The 16,762-nt window shown below is 28.3% G+C and overlaps 1 protein-coding gene across 1 annotated transcript in view; it reads right to left on the bottom strand.

Moving 5' to 3' along the window:
- LOC107451908 (uncharacterized) overlaps positions 1-13,484 on the bottom strand; it is a 29,338-nt gene extending 15,854 nt beyond the window's left edge. Inside the window, exons 1-2 of the mRNA XM_016068141.4 lie at positions 12,632-13,484; positions 7,218-7,329 (exon numbers count right to left, since the gene is read on the bottom strand). Of these exons, the coding sequence (XP_015923627.1) occupies positions 7,218-7,329; positions 12,632-12,698 (179 nt within the window). The 5' untranslated portion in view covers positions 12,699-13,484. The remainder of the gene's footprint in view (positions 1-7,217; positions 7,330-12,631) is intronic.
- Between the last annotated feature and the right edge of the window lie 3,278 nt (positions 13,485-16,762).

A 16,762-nucleotide genomic window follows, 5' to 3' on the forward strand; every position in this document is an offset into this window, starting at 1 on the left:
TTTATGTTACACAACACGTCTTCATCTGATTTGGTTGTAAAATTGGATTGCTGATAGATAGCGAAAATTAGTTTTATAAATGGTGCTTCATGTTGCACAGCATGCTTTTATCTGATTTGGATATAAAACTGGATTATTGACTGACAAATTAGTTGAAAAAAATCGTGCTTGCAGAGATTTTTGTGATTTTATATTTCATAAAATTATGATTATCATAAAATTAATAACTTTTTCGTACACTTTTAAATTTCTCCTACCGAAGTTCATTTCAATTAGCTTTGCTTTAAAAAAGATTTTCCAAACTGATTTACCTCTTGATTAGATATAGATCGCAACTTGCACAGCATTATGATTAAAATATTGCTGGGTGCTAACGAAATGGTAATATCCGTATACATCGTTGATGTATATCACGATATTTATCAAATTTGACTCACGATATTAACATATCTGTTAATTATAAGTATCGATAGTACTTTCAACAATATCGCATTCAATATTATTGGTGTTTATAATGATCTCTATAATATAGTTATCGATAATTATCGTATAATTAATAGTGCAAAATAAGTTTATGATACATCGTGAGAATTATTTTAAAAATACCATTTCAACGACACTAAAAACAATATTTAACGATGCTTCGATAAATCACCCAGTTCTATTTTTTCTTATTTGAATGTCTTCTAATAAGCGATTCTAAAAATAAAACAAAACTCTTGGAGGAATATTTGACATAAGAGTAGGCATGCATTTTTCGGACCCCTTTTTTATTCAATCAGTGTCAACAAGTATTAAATGTTCAATATATTATGTAGACCTTTTTCCCAAATTTTATTCAAAATTAATTTTTCGCATTTATTATTGCAAGTTTACCATTTTGTTTTTCACTTGACGCATGCAAAAATTAATATTTTAAATAAAAAAAAATTAGTAGGCATGTATGTCTGAAATACGATTGTACTAAATTTGAATGCATAAAATAAGTTTATTTATATTTCGCTAAAAAATATAACACAAAAAATCTAAATTTTTGATTGTTTCAGACTAAGAATTGACTTCTCAAAATAAACATGTTAAGTGGGTTTATTTATTTATTAATTAATTTAAATTTAGCACATATTTTACTAAATATGCTTTACTTTTCCTTTGAAATTTCGCATAATTTTAAAAGTGCTTTTGAATATTTTGCATTGAACTAAAAAATACAACGCAAAATATTTTTTAGCTTTTCAAATAAAACCAAACAGCAGGATTTTTCTTTAGTAATTGGCTGTTTTATATTTCCCTACTTTTAATATACAAAATAGTTTTGAAGAATTGTGATTTCGAAATTAATGAATTAGCCAGAAATAAAAAATAGGAAAGGCTAATAACTTAATTATTTTCTGTTTTTGATTTAGGTTGAGGGATATTTAACAAGCCAATGTAAAAAAGGAAGAAGAAAAAAACAGTGCAAAGGGAAAGTGTAATGCAGGAGATTATTGCACGCCTTTTATCAGCCTTCAGAAATATACATTTACATTTAAATGATACATTTTCATACTTTTTCTAATAGATAATGCACACCAATTAGTATTTCCCGTGTAAAAGAATTATTATCCAGAATTTGGTTGATTGGGAAAAGTCGTAGCCTTTAGTAGAATAAAGATTCAATTTTCACATTCGATTGAGTGAGGTATTAATGAATATTCGTATCATCATATAATTCTAATTACATTTTACATGCATTATACAGAAAATAAAAAAAATGTTTTAGACTGCTGAGAGTCCGTCTGTGAGTTAAATATATTTTAATTCTCTCTCATTTACATTTGAATCGCCATGAATCAAAATGGTTTTGAAACGTTTATACTCTTTCCTCAACACAACGAGGTTACAAACTAGCATAAATTTTTTATATCATCATTTACAATCTAAGTTAAGGCCGAAATAGCAATTTTTTTTAAAAATTTAGGAGCATATTATTGATTCTTATGATTAGAAACAGGTTTTCTTTGTGACAAAAGAAAGATATTCTTTGCATATTCTTCAAAAATATTTTTGAACAGACATTTAACTCTAAAAAGGTAATTTTTCGCTTTTCACGCTTTCTTCTGAAAAAAAGCAAACTTAATTTTAAAACAGGCTTAAAAAAGCTAACCCAGTTTTGAGTTTGCGACTATCAATGGTCAACTCTGGAGCCTTGTGATTTTGTAGTCAATCAACAAGACAAAAGATGTCGTCCTGGGTCAAGGTTTTTGATAAAGTAGCATTCGCGGTCGATATTTTGATTGAACTAACCCGTTTCTGCGTTTCAGGTAGAGGAAAACCACGGAACCCTCTCACGGTTAGTCCGCGGCTAGGGAATTCTTACTCATGATCCATCTGCCACGGAGGAGATTTTATGTCAGCACTGTGGCTGGTGCGAGGTGGGAACAGAATTTGTATCGACCAACCAACGCTGTGAATCGAACGTGGATCATCTCATTGGGAGGCAAGAGCTCTATTTCCTGAGCCACCACGTCTGAGTCCAAAATATAGTCATTTTTATTACTTGGGGGCTTATTTTCGATTTTTGTGATAAGAAGTAAATTTTCCATTTGTCAAAGGAAATGTATTTTTAGCTTCGCCTTCAAAAATAATATATTCAAAAATATTTTTGATAGGACATTTAGCCCAAACTCCAAAAGGGCAATTTTTCGATATTTACGCTTTCTTTTACCAAGTAAATTAGTTTTTATCGTGGTCTAAATTAATTTTTTCAATCGAAAAATTATACAATACATTTCGAATTTCTCACGGCGAGAAATTTTCGATCACGTATTTCGCCGATATTTGTTAGTCTAAAATTGACAATTTCTTACCATCTTGTGAGAAATTATGAGGTCAAAATTTTAAATCAAGATAGAAAAAAACTAGGATGACCGAATGCATCACTATGCAGCCCTTAAGGCGACGAAAGAAATTCTATAACTTATGACAAGACTTCATTAACTCGTTCTTGAATTCTGCTCAGCGTAGTAATAAACTTCACCATTATGGAAAAAATTTATTTCAATCGAACTAAATTTGGTCTCAGAAAAATGTCTCATTTTTTGATATCGGCGTCCTACGTGTCCATATGACCGACGACTTGGGTCAGTTCACACAAAGGCATGACCTCTTCCCTTTTGTCATCACATGATACAAACAGTAACATCTCCCACGATTGTGGTAAAAACATGGAAATGGATAGTCATCAGACACGAAATGAAAGATGCCAGGGGGGAAAAATATGCATGCGTGCAATTTTAAACTCGGGTGTAGATGCGTCATTAGAGACGGGAATGCGGTAGAAAATTCAATTAACTCCGGTGCAAATTAGAGATAGGAGTTTCAAATTTCAACTTAAAAGCGGATGTGTTTCTTTTTTTCCATCTATCTTTCTGAGACCCAAGCTTTAAATAATGACTGAAAATGAGATTTTCACTTATACAGTTATACAGTTTTATACAGTTATACAGTGATTATACAGTTTAAGAAGAAGGTTAACTCATAAATGTGAGAAATTTTTTTTTTTTAAATACGCAGATAAAACTTAATTAACTATTTTGGTTATTTTCAAATATTGCATTGAAAACGATAAATTTAGATTTTTTTTAAATTTCTTGCATATTGTTGAATATTTTGAGATTGTTTTTTTCCCACCTTTTGGTTATAAAACAAATTTCAAACTTAAGTGATAAGGAATTTATTTGACAAAATAGAATTAATTTACCCTTGCACGCAAAATTTTCATTAAATATATTTTTCATACTTTTTCATTATTTTTGTTATTAATTTATGTCAAATTAAATTAAAAATATAGTATTTAATATTTTTATAGTTTATAGTTATGAAATATAGCATGGTATACCGGGTGTCGCTTTCTGCGCTAAAGGTAAAATCCACCAGACACGGCTCACTTCGAAATTAAAATTTTTAAAACTTGTACTTATTCGCAGTTATTTAGATCTAAGAGAAATAGCAATATCTTTAATTTACAAAACCAGTCATTAATAATTTTTCAAACGTAATAATGAAAATGTACTTTTTTAAGAGAAATATCAAAACGATAAGGGGTTTGCTCACAAATATAATATGTTTCTGCCGGTCGGTTATTAAAAGGAAGTGTAATTTAGAATACTGCAAAATAAAATTTGTGGAAAACCCATAATCATTTTGATTGATCCAGAAAAAAAAATACTCAGAAAATTTCTTGAAACTTCTTATATTTTTAAGCTATTGAAATCAGACTTTTATCATTAGTTGCCAAATACAATTCACTACGAAATTTAAAAAAAAATAGTAATAATTTTTTTTACGCATGCGCACTATAAAAGAATTATTCTAAATACTCATATCGTAACCTAATTGTTGTATATGAAAAATTGCATGAACTGAACACTTCTAAACTAGAAAATAATTCTCTGAGTATTTCTTGAGAAACTTAAAATAAAAAAAGGCAAAAACTGAAAATGTCTCTTCAATTATTGTAGGGATAATCTATATTCTCTCACTCGCTCACTATCCCATTATCTCTATGACTGCAATATTCCCCTTTTCCTCACTGGCAGCTTGAAAAACTTGGTTCCTTGATTCTAGGTATTCGAAACATATTTAAAACTAACTACAAAGAAATACTTAATTTTGAAATAATTTTAATTATTTATTATTTACTTTCGCCAAGCTCGAAATTTTCTGACGTGAATTATGTGACCTGCGCCACACGGTATCTTTTTAGTCACGAGAATACTGTTTCATAAACAACGGTTCGAAAGTACTTCGCGTTCTTTTGGCGATCATTGATCCCGAAGAAAAGAAGGGGGTTTCTCAAGCGAAAATCATTATTATCTTTCACATGCTGAAATAATTCCCCTCCGCAACCACTGTTTGATTATACTCATTGGCAGATTCCACGCCTATTTGGCGGAGGATTTGAAAGATGGAAAATAATATGATTTCTTTGTGTGGGAAATCTCACGGAAAAAGAACGCACACTTCAAAAAATTTTGACTTTGACAATTTCAGATACAAATTAATAAAATATCTCAGATGACAATAATGCATCTTAACTGTAGTTAATTTGTGTTCTCGAAATAGAAGTATGTAGTGTAACGGAAGAAATATAGTTAGTTTAATTTTATAAATTATTATTGAAAATGTTTATTACATTATTATTTATAAAGAATTCTAAAATCGTAATATCGATCGTTTCATTTCATCGACACGGGGAAACAATTTTTTTTGTAGTATTAGAATTTCTTAACAAAATGAAGTCACTTTTTTATCACTGATTTCAAATCTGCAATCTTGTCCCCAAGCTACAGATTTTTAAACTGACATTTTTCGTCGAAATGTACAAGTTTAAAAAGGTTTATGTATTACAAGAGGTCTCATAAATGTTGCGATAAATTTCTAGAAGAAATAGAGCACGTCATCAGGATTAAAATTACATAGGAACCCCATGCCAGGAAATGTCACGATACGCCACTAGGGGTGCTTCCCTATTATGAACTGTTTCTTAGTGTGCTTCTGAGCAAGTTATAATAAGGAAGCTTCCCTAGCCGCAAATGCCGAAATATCCGGGCATAGGTTCCTACTCAATTTTAATCTTGATTATGTGCCCTGATTCCCCTGGAAGTTTGTCGCAATATTTGCGTTACACCGTTATATATAACGTTTTTAAACTTGTACATTTCGACAGAAAATAGACTATAAATGTCGTATAAAAAATCTACAGCTTTAGGAGCAAAACTTATTTCAGATTTCAAATCCCTACAATTTAATTAAGCAAGATCAAGTATTTGTATGAATGCAACAATACATTTGTTCCCCAAATGTAATTATAGAAGTTCGGCTAGTTATTTTCAGCAGATTTTTCTTTCAGAAATATTTCAGTGCCTTTAAAATGTTGAGTAATATATAATGAGTTTAATCATAAGTTTCAAACGCTGCTTAGTTTTAGCAAACCAAAAAATGAAAATTATCGCTTAACAATTTTACCTCATCTTGTTATATATCTGTTCGAAACTGTATCTGTATTTTTAAAAGGAAATGCTGGTGTATATGATCCAATATTTTTAAAACTGATTATGTATTTTAAGTAAATTAGTAGTAACAGTGCATGCATTAGTAGTATGTACATTTTTAAAAATGGAGTTTTTAAAGTATTTACTTTTTACTTCTTTTTTTTCGGAAATCAAATCATATTAAGATTTTTAAAAAAAGTGTCCTAAGATGTCATGTTTGTAATGATTATTTTGTGTATTGTATTTTCATTGAGTAAAAATTCTGAAAACTTGTAAAGCACATATATCTAGAAACAACATTAATGAACACTTTAATGTAAAAATTATATTTTTGATCAAAATTCGGCCTATTATTATATCGTAGCCAATGATCGTAATTATATACATTTTCACGAAATATTATTATTTCGTAAATATATACTTTTTATTGACTTCATAGTTTAACGGTTAGTTTATCGGGAAAAGTTTTCAGACTTTAGTCTTATTTTTCTTCTTAACCAAATCATAATTCCGCTTAAAAATCAATTAAGTAAATTGCTTATCGATATCATCAAAAAAGTTGCATACCTCTGATTTAGTTGCGTGTTATCTTATAGTTTTAAGGCTTCTTTTTCCTCTCTTAAACCTAGTCTCTAAGGTTATCCTTTATAGTCACAAAACTTCATATTCATGATTTATTTTTAAAAACTTTTTTTTATTAAGCTTTATTTTTTAATAGCTGACATTCCCATTTCTTTATAGAATAGCTATAAAATCCTTTGATAAAATCGAGTTATTTTTAATTAACGTAGTTAGGAAATTAGTATCGCTGGCTAGAAATAAAGCAGCGGGGATCGCCACTAAGTGTTTCTTTGATGTCCAAATTAAAGCACGTTTTGATAACAGACTAAGGAATTAAAAGATTCCCATTTCTTTATAGAATAGCTATAAAATCTTTTGAAAAAATCAAGTTATTTTTAATTAACGTAGTTAGGAAATTCGTATAGCTGGATAGAAATAAAGCAGCGGGGATCGCCACTAAGTGTTTCTTTGATGTCCAAATTAAAGCATGTTTTGATAACAGACTAAGAAATTAAATAGTCTATCCATTTTTTGCGCTATTTCTTCCTATTTCGTGGTTGGAATCTCGACCGAGAGGACTTCCCTTGGCGTGACCTTCATTTGAGACCCACACAACACACTCACCTGCATTGAAGTTCGAGATCTTTGGCTGCATGACTCTGCTTATCGAGCTCCGTAACGAGGACCTGCCGGCATCGCCTCTGTTTACCTACGTCACAATCTTCCACACCTTCGACTGCAAGAGAAAAAAAAAATCGCTTGTCAAACGATTCTGCTAATTTTCTTTTCTTTTTACTGCACAAAAACAAACAATCGAACTCGTTTATTATATTATTAGACAATATCATAGCTGCCAACATGGATAGGAAAAAAAATCCAGTAGATTTTACGAAATGCAAATTTCCTGATAACTATTGCAAAATATACTAAATATTTTACTTATCAGGATTTCAGAGATTTTTATTTTGAACTGGCCTTGCATTAGAAAGGTTCTGGTACTGGGTTTGAATCCCGGGGCAAGCATGGATGTTTTTTCATTATCTGTACTATCTGTCCTTACTGTGTTTACCCACCTAATATGGTGCCCCTGAAAGAATGGTCAACAAGTCTACCCTGTAAATGCCTGAATTGACAAAATGTTAGCACAGGTGGGCATTGGAAAATTAAAAAAAAAAACATTTTAATAATGTATGATTATATGAAATGCAGCATGAAACACCGGTGTCTTTTTCTGAGTTAAAGGTAAAATGTTCAAAACGCGGCTCACTTCCTAGCAATAATTTTTCAAATGTGCAGTAATTTAGATCTAAGAGAAGCAGTTATTCATCATTGAAGTTTTTAAATTAACAAAATCAGCTACTGATAAATTTTTGAACATGAATGAAAATTTTTCTCAAACTACTTTTTTTTTTTTGGATTTAATATTTTAGTACAAATGCAATTCCGATATTCTAACGGGGTTTTTTTAATAACTATTAGACTTGTTTTTTCATAATTAAAGAATACAAAATACACTTTTGCTTGTAATTCGAGTGTTATAACACCGGTGCTCCATCTGCGCCAAAATCAAGATCCTCAAAAATTATACAAAAAAAAAAGAAAGAGAAAAAAAGAAATAGAAATGTAATGATGTTATAAACTGAGTATAATAAACAAGAATGAACAAAAAAAACTTATACGGTAAAGTGATCTACATTATCTGATTTTGTAATACCACTCATTTTACCAACATTTATACTGTAACTAATTTTAAAACGAGTTAATTAATCATTTGAACACAATAACTTAGAATAACTTAACATTTAGTTAGCCTGGCTAACAGAATGTTAAAAATTTCTCTAGCATACTTTATTTTTTTATATCCAACATCCAATATATCTAGCAACGTTTGGTACAAATGTTTTACTTTAATTTGAATTTTTTTTATGCCATTCAGAAAGTGGTTGCTTACATAAAATTATAATTCGTTCTACCTTTATGCGTTGGAAGTATTTAATTATAACGTGAAATTATGAGAAAGGGTAAAGATATTTGATAGTAGAAATCTTTTGGGTTGTTATATGGCACATAAAAATCTTATTATTCAATTTTTTCTGAATTTTGCTCAATGCTCAAAATGGAAAAAAAATGCATAATAAAAATATCATAGAGCATGCGAGAAGTGCTAAAGACTAGAATTTATATTTTTTATATAAAAATTGAAAAATATTAAAACTTTAATTAATATTAATTAATTTTTTTATCTCATCCAAAAGTTAACCTTTTCTACACATGTAGTAAAAATCGCATTTTTTTGATATTATTTAAAGACCGGATCTCAGATAGATAAATATTAACAATTCTGGTAATATTAACATATAATCTGAGAATGAATATTTACATACTTAATCGAATCCCCTTATAAAAATAATGAACATTATTTTAAATGAAAGCAGAGGGCTCCCAAAACACGAGAAAAGAAATTGAATTTGTGAGTGAGCGAGAAACGAAACTTTTTTGAACAAGGGTAAAGGTAACGACGATGTCAATAACTTTTTTACAATATATTAAAAACTTGAGGGGACAGTGTTTTATTTTTGATAAAAGAAACCTATCTTTTTCGCGTTCCAAGCTAATAGCTATCAGCTATTTAAATATGAGGCGCATTGCATACGGAATTTTATAAGAAATTTTTGAAAATTAATGGAGATATTAAGGCATTTATATATTGTAGCTAATTATACACGCCATTTAAACTTTAATTGCTTTTCCCTTTTTAAGTAATTTCTGTTTTTAAAATTTTTGGACATGAGTTACAAAATATTTTATTTCATGTAGAATAAGTTGTTTTTAGAAGAAGTATGATTTTTACGTGAAACCGAAAGTAATGTTCATGCATTGTCAAATATGTGCTTCCCAGCTTGTTGAGATATCTAATATTTTGCGAATTTTTAAGATTTCTACAATTTAGGGAGAAAAAAAAAAACTGACCGAGGCACACTAGAGTAGTTAGAAGTTATGGTACAGTGAGGTGATTGAATAATAGAAACTTATGTAGAAGAGAACAAAACTGGTTATATCTAAGATCGAATCAAAGTAATGGCGATATCAGTATTATTATCACTTATTATGTCATGTCACTGATTATCTAATTAGTGATAGTCCAACCAAGAAGTCAAAAAATCTTCTGAATTTATAATTGAGTAACCCGCTTTCGTGGGAGACTATGGCAAGATCTGCTTGTCTCAGAGGATCCTTAGTCCCTTCGTCACCTCAAAGTAAAAAGTATGATCTCAATTCTAAGACATTCCGAATTTTAACATTAATTTTAGAATTATCAGCAGTATGTGTTTTAATTCTGTTCTTTCATTTGATTTATTCTTATCTTGCAATTAAAGTTGTGCCCGCGTCACGCGACCGATTTTTTTTCCGTATTAAGTTTACGAAGGAAAAAACAAGCACGAGCATAAAAGATATTTCAGAGTTGAATCATATTTCTTTTAAAACAACCATTTCAAATTTTGAAGAAAAAAAATAAGATAAGCAAATCACTTTATCCTGAACGTCCATGCGATGACCACATTTTCTCTGGTTCTTTTTGACTAAAATTTTTGATTAAATTTTCCTCCCGCTCATAGGGTTAATAAAATGGCTTTTTCTTTATTTTAATAGAATTACTTTTTAATAAGATTACTTTTTAATATAATTACTATTTAATAAAATGATGTTTTTCTTTCATAAACAGCCTTTTTTATTTCTTTTTATAATAAATTTGTTTCTTTTCAAAAATAACTTTTTGCTTTTTTTAATAAAGTGATTTTCGATTTTTTTTTAAAAAAGAAATTTACCACATGTCTTTAAATTTCAAATATAATTTTAAATTATTTAATAAAATAGAATTTTCCGAATTGACATTTTTTCCGCAAAAAAATTAAATCTATTTGTCAAAAACCTACTCAACGTTTCCTTTGACTTAGTTTGAAAATGATAAAAGGAAGAAAAAAAAGCTAGAAAGTGTAAATAAAAGAGACGCAAAGCAGGTCATTACCTGCATACTCCGCACCTCCAAAGGCTCATCAAATATTTAGAATTCTATTTTCTTTTTAGGTCAATTCTAGATTGATAGGATTGTGTTACTGTATCTAGAATGGGATTACCGTTGAATCGGGATTGTTATGTGAGGGAAATCAAAAACAGTCATTTTAGACAAATACAAACCAAATAAATAATAATGATTGTTTACAGTGGATCTTGTTATAGTAACAATTACGAAGGTTTAACTACTGCTACTACATACTGTTCAATATTTTGTACATAGTTGAATAAATTTCACGAAACTTTAAGTTACTTTAACCAAGTTAAATTATATTATTTGACTTCTTAAGTATAATTCACTTTATTCCATCATATTATAATTCAACTTACTTACACATTAGTAAATATTAATTGGATACGAAATATAAACAATTGAGTTCGAAAACAAAATTAATTTTATGCATGATTTAGGCATTTATTGAGAAGTAATGTTACTCATCAACGATCTCCAAAAATAATCTTGTATCATTATAGCAGTTCAAACTGGAAACTGATTTTACCTCTTTTGAATTATGTGTTTTATATCTTAAAAATTTCAGTATAAATGGTAAAATTTACATCTGGCAACATCTAATTTCTCTTTTTTTTTGGGTTTCTTTTTTGTTAGTTTTGACATTAAAGTGAGCTTATAAAATGAAACCCTGAGGTGAGAAAAATTAATTTTCTTCTTACTATGGATAAAAAAATATTTTCAAGCATTGAAAATAAGAAAAATTGGCCAAAAATAGCAGTGATAATTTTTTTTAAAAAACTCTGGAAAAATTTAAATTTCGAAAAAAAATCTGAACTAAGCTCATAAATAAGGAAGATTTTACAGCAAGAATCTTTAGTCGCATATCTGTAAACTGCAGAAATGCCCTCAGGGTATTTTTGCTACAAGTTTAATAGTTATTAATTCTAACTATAATTACCGAGTACTAAATATTTTTATTTCATAATGCTCCCAGTACATTTTCTACACACTTAGCTAATTTTAAGTTCATATGTCTAATAGTTTTCGCATACTGAAACAAAATTTAATAAAGCTTTTTAATCAATAAATTGGTTATTTACTAATAATTTTGGTTGTACTATTTATTTTTAAAGGAGATGAAATAATGTTATTTTTCAAGTTGCGACATTTCGCATAATTAAATTTTCATTTGTTCAATTTATATTTCCCTGCGTGAGAGTAATCTTCCTCTTCACAATTTAAAATACAAATTATATTATTAATTCAGACTGATTTATATATTTTAACATAGAAAGAATGCTATTAAAAAACTCAAGTTATTATGTAAGCATAGATAAGTACATGAGTAATTTTATTTCTCAATTCAGGCCAAAATTAAAAACTATTTATTTAACCAAAAATATATTTTAACTTGCGGTTGGAATTTCCATTACCGTACGTCTCATTTATGTTTACAGGTTTCATTTTAAGAAAAGAAGAAATTCTATTCATTGTTTTATTTAAAATTTTATTTATTATTTTTATTTTATCCTTATTTTTTTATTTTAATCGGTTTAATTTTATCTGTTGATTAATAATTTGTCTTGTTTTAATATTAATGTCGTAAACATTAATTTATTAGAAAACTTTATGAATTTTAATTAGTATAATTTTTTATATATTTTAATTTTTATTTTAATGTTTATGATGTTTAAGTACTTATTACTTAAGTACTTATGATATACTTATGATGTTTAAGTACTATTCAATGTAAAAGAAGTTTTCAACAAAAAAAAAAACACAATTTGATTTTAAAAATTTGATAAGATGTAAAACAATATTTCATAGCATACTAAAAAAAGAAAGGAAAGCAAATAAAATTAAAGATTTCTTAGTCTATTCATTATTTAATTGTTCCAGCTATAAAGTTTTCAATTTTAAGCTTTATTATAATAATAAAAAGCGCATTTAATAATTTTGCTTCAAAAATATTTCAGATTGTTAATTTTCAGAAACAAAGAATTTTACTCACCTAATAATTGAAATAAAGCAGGAATACTTGTAAATAAAAGTAAAACTTTGATATGTTTCATAAACATTATTTCTGTTATTTGCTAAGTTCTCACACTGATCAGGCAGTGCTACCTGCTGAATGTCAAGTGCAACAACATAAAATAAACGCACGTGCAATTCAGAAAATAAGATCTTCCATAATGAAACACATTTAAAAGCGGCGGAAAGAATATTTACCTGCCTACTGTCTCAATTGTCTTTACTACGCATGCGCCGCTCTTAAGACATTACCTGTGAAGATTTCCTTCCGCGGATAAGAGTTTTGGCGCATTTTGTGCCGAGAACGGATGTTAATGAAATAAGTAGGCAAGGTGAAATAAGATTCTTATGCAACGGATGAAGTCAATGATTCGAGAGGGGAAAAACAAATTATACAAAGCACTTCTTCCGGCGGTATTGAAAATTTCAAAATGTTTATACAATAAAATGTAAACACATCAAATTATCGTTTGGTTTGAATTGCAATGAAAATATAAAATTTCGCTGCTTTTAAAAAATCGTTTTCTCGTTTGAGTAACAGCTTTCGACTTCCGTATAGGTGTATAAGTGACCTTTTCTTTAGTCAGAGTACTTTATTTGTTCTAAATTATTGATGTGAATTTTTTTTGAATAATAATGAAGAAATTAATTGTTTTTTACTTTCAATCGTATCAACTATTTTGCTAACAATGAACTACTGCCTTTCAAGAAAAGAATACGTGGATATCGATAAATTTTTTTAAAATTAAAATGTCTCTAAAAATAGGTATTTGTTGTTATTTCTAAAAATAAATGTTTAACGACTTTCTCCTAATGTTACAACTCAACTCTTCAGTTCAAATGTAACGATTCCCTGATGGAGCCATTGCTGATACTATGCAGGGATTCCGGACAAAACCTTTTGAGGGGTCTTCTTAAATATTCTCTTTCTACGAGACCGCGGGGTCTTCTTAAATATTCTCTTTCTACAGGACCTTTAGGATACTATGGAAAAAAGTATGTGAGATTTTTTTTTCTTACCAAATTTCATTACTAAAAGCGAACAACTTAATATTCCTTATCACTTTATTTTATTTCATTTTCAAATTTTATGCTCCGTTTAATTTTTATCGGTGATGTATCAGGCATTGAAACTTTCGAAGTAAAGAATTTTGAGTTTAATTAACCATTCGAATAATCATCTTTACATTTTAAATATATCAAATGTCCCATTTCTACGATTTTGATAAAAAAGTTTTCCTGTATGGGACTCTTAGAAATTTGGATATTACTTTGACTGCAACAATGCCTGGTTTATCATCTAATGTAAACAAAACGGAGAATAAAGTTTTTAAATTTTCAATATTGAAAAAGGATTTTATTTTAAGATTTCTCATGGGGACCTTGTCAGCGCTTGTGTCACTTTTACTTAGTTTTTAATGACATAGTGCCAATACAGATAAACTACTAGCACTGATAAGTATTTTTTGCATTATAATTTTCTTTTGTACTTTTCAATGTCAGGGTTTTACGTTATAATTTTGTTCTGTAACACTTAAAGTCAGGTTTTCATTTAGATTTACATTGTAACTCTTTTCAATAACAATGCTAGTTTTTTTATAGTTTAATATTGTAATTTTGTTCTGTACTGCTCAATGTCAGGGTTTTTTCCTTAAAGTTTTACATAAAAGGTGTTTATCAAAATTAAGCAAATAAGTGTTAAAATAGACTCGAAACTAATAGTAATCAAATTTGAAAACTCCACGTATTTAAAATTGAAACAGCATGTATACACATTTTTGAGTAAAATGCAGTCTCAAATGTGATGTGGAAGGCAAAATGAATGAGGAAGATGTTCACAATGTTCTTGATATGACAAACAACAAAAAGAGAAAATTCACAAAAAATAGTTCTTTTAAAATTAAACTTAACTGTTATCATAATAATCTTCATGTAATGTACATTGTTTTTTTGTCAAAAATGTGTGTTTAATTTTTTATACCTTCAAACAAACATTTTTTTTCTAATTATGGAAAATGGAGAATCAGAGATACTTTTAAGCATAATATTTAAGTATATTTAAAGTAAGATAAAAAAAATAAAAATTTATAATAAGACACTATTGTTTTCAACTTCACAAAAAAGAACTTTTAATATAGTTCTTTATTGTTCTGACCAGTTTTATGTTTCAAAGAATGGAGTGTCAATAATCGCAAAGCTCATGATCTTTTAAAAAAAAGTGCAGAGGTAACCTGTTTTAGGTAAGTATAAAATCCATTTTAATGGGCAATATATGTTTCGTTAACAATAATTCAAGGAAAGATGCAAATAAAAAACGGACGAAAAAGTATTTTAAAATTGAATCAAGGCTATATTATAGTCATGAAAAATGTACTCAATTTATTTTATTTTTATTGTAGGGATAGTATCTCTTCAGTAGTTCTAAAAAATTGAAAAGTGCTCTTTTTACTCAGACTACTTTAAAACATATTAAGTTTAGTATAACTTTAAGGAAACCTATATAAAACCTATATAAATCTTGTCTCCTACCTATTGTGTGCCTTAAATGTTTTATTTTGTATATCCCCGTCATACGTCTTACATATTAGAGCTATATCTTACATATCAAAATCTTACAATATATATCGAAATTTTACATCTTTACGTTATGTATTAAAATAATCTGTTTTAAATTGCATTATGTCACACGATTTTGTTTTTTGAAACGTTTTTTTTATACAAGGCCAACCTTCCATAAAAATTATTTTAATATTTCAGTTTACAATAGTGTTTTTTTATCAAAATTTATTAAATTTTATATTTTTATTAAAAAAATCTAATTTTTTTTTTCATTCTTAAACAGTCTTAAGCAATTTGCTTAACTGTGTTATAATTATATTAGGGATATCAAGATATGCACCGTACGTTTTGATGATTGCTTTTGGCGACAATTGGATACATGCAATTCGAAAAGGAGTGATGTGATTAGTCCTTAACATGTGATTTAAATCAGATTTAATTGAATACTTGTAAGCGACTTCACGTCTCTGTGTCGAATCTGATTGGCATCTGAATCGACAAATGCCACGACTTATCTACGATGACGTGACTTGTAGGTATCTATTTACGGATTGCAGCATCCTGGAGGAATTAAATGGATGTTTCGCAGGTTTTCTGAAAGTTAATGGAAGTACATTTTTTAAGATATTTTTTTTAAAATTGAATTACATAGTTTCACATTCAACAGATGTATAATACACTTAATGCAGAGAGCTTGAAAGATGTAAAATATATTTGCGTAACATTTCCCCTTTATCAGAAAAAATCTCACGCATTCCACTTAGCACTCGGGGCTATAAAATGGCATTATACATAAAGAAATAAATATATACTTTTCTTACTGTAGTAGCTTTACCTTCCTAAAAGCCTTTATAAAAACAAAATAAATTGCAGAATGATAACCTTACAGCGAATACACACAATGCAAGTGGAAAAATATATTCTCTGGGTTTTATACTTCAGTGGTTGTGAATTCAGCTGCGTAAATTATTTATATTGAGCATTGTATTTTAATAATGTATTCATGCTTTAAAATAATTATTTATAGCAAATCCTAAATGGCAAATACGTTACGCGAAAAAATGAAATATTCCTTATTTTTTAAATAATTTTAATGAAATTCAAATAGTTTTTCTGGTCAAAACTATTAAAAGATTAAGAAAATTCGCTTTTGCTGCATATAAAAGGATTTCGAGATTTTCCCTATGAAAGGGGGAGCTATCGTACGAAAACGTTTAAATAATTTTTAAAAATATAAAAACAAATAATGTTTCTGCTGCCTAAAATTGATAATAAAGAAAAATTAGTTTTCTTTAATACATATATATATATATATATGAGTTCAAAATGTAGAGAAAACAAGGGAAAAGTTACAGAACAATGAAAGAAGGGGAAAAAAATAGAAATGGTATTTTCCAGATTTTTTTAAAATTTTTGTTCTTTTTTTCGGATTGTTTTTTTTTCCGGTTTCTTGTAATTTTTCTTCTTATTATTTTTTTCCCCTTCTTTGATTGTTCTGCAATTTTTCCCTTTGTTTTCTCTACATTTTGAACTTATTTTATGAGTTCAAGAG

The sequence above is a fragment of the Parasteatoda tepidariorum genome, chromosome 7, assembly GCF_043381705.1.
Source record: "Parasteatoda tepidariorum isolate YZ-2023 chromosome 7, CAS_Ptep_4.0, whole genome shotgun sequence".
In the NCBI taxonomy this organism is placed as follows: Eukaryota; Metazoa; Arthropoda; class Arachnida; order Araneae; family Theridiidae; genus Parasteatoda; species Parasteatoda tepidariorum.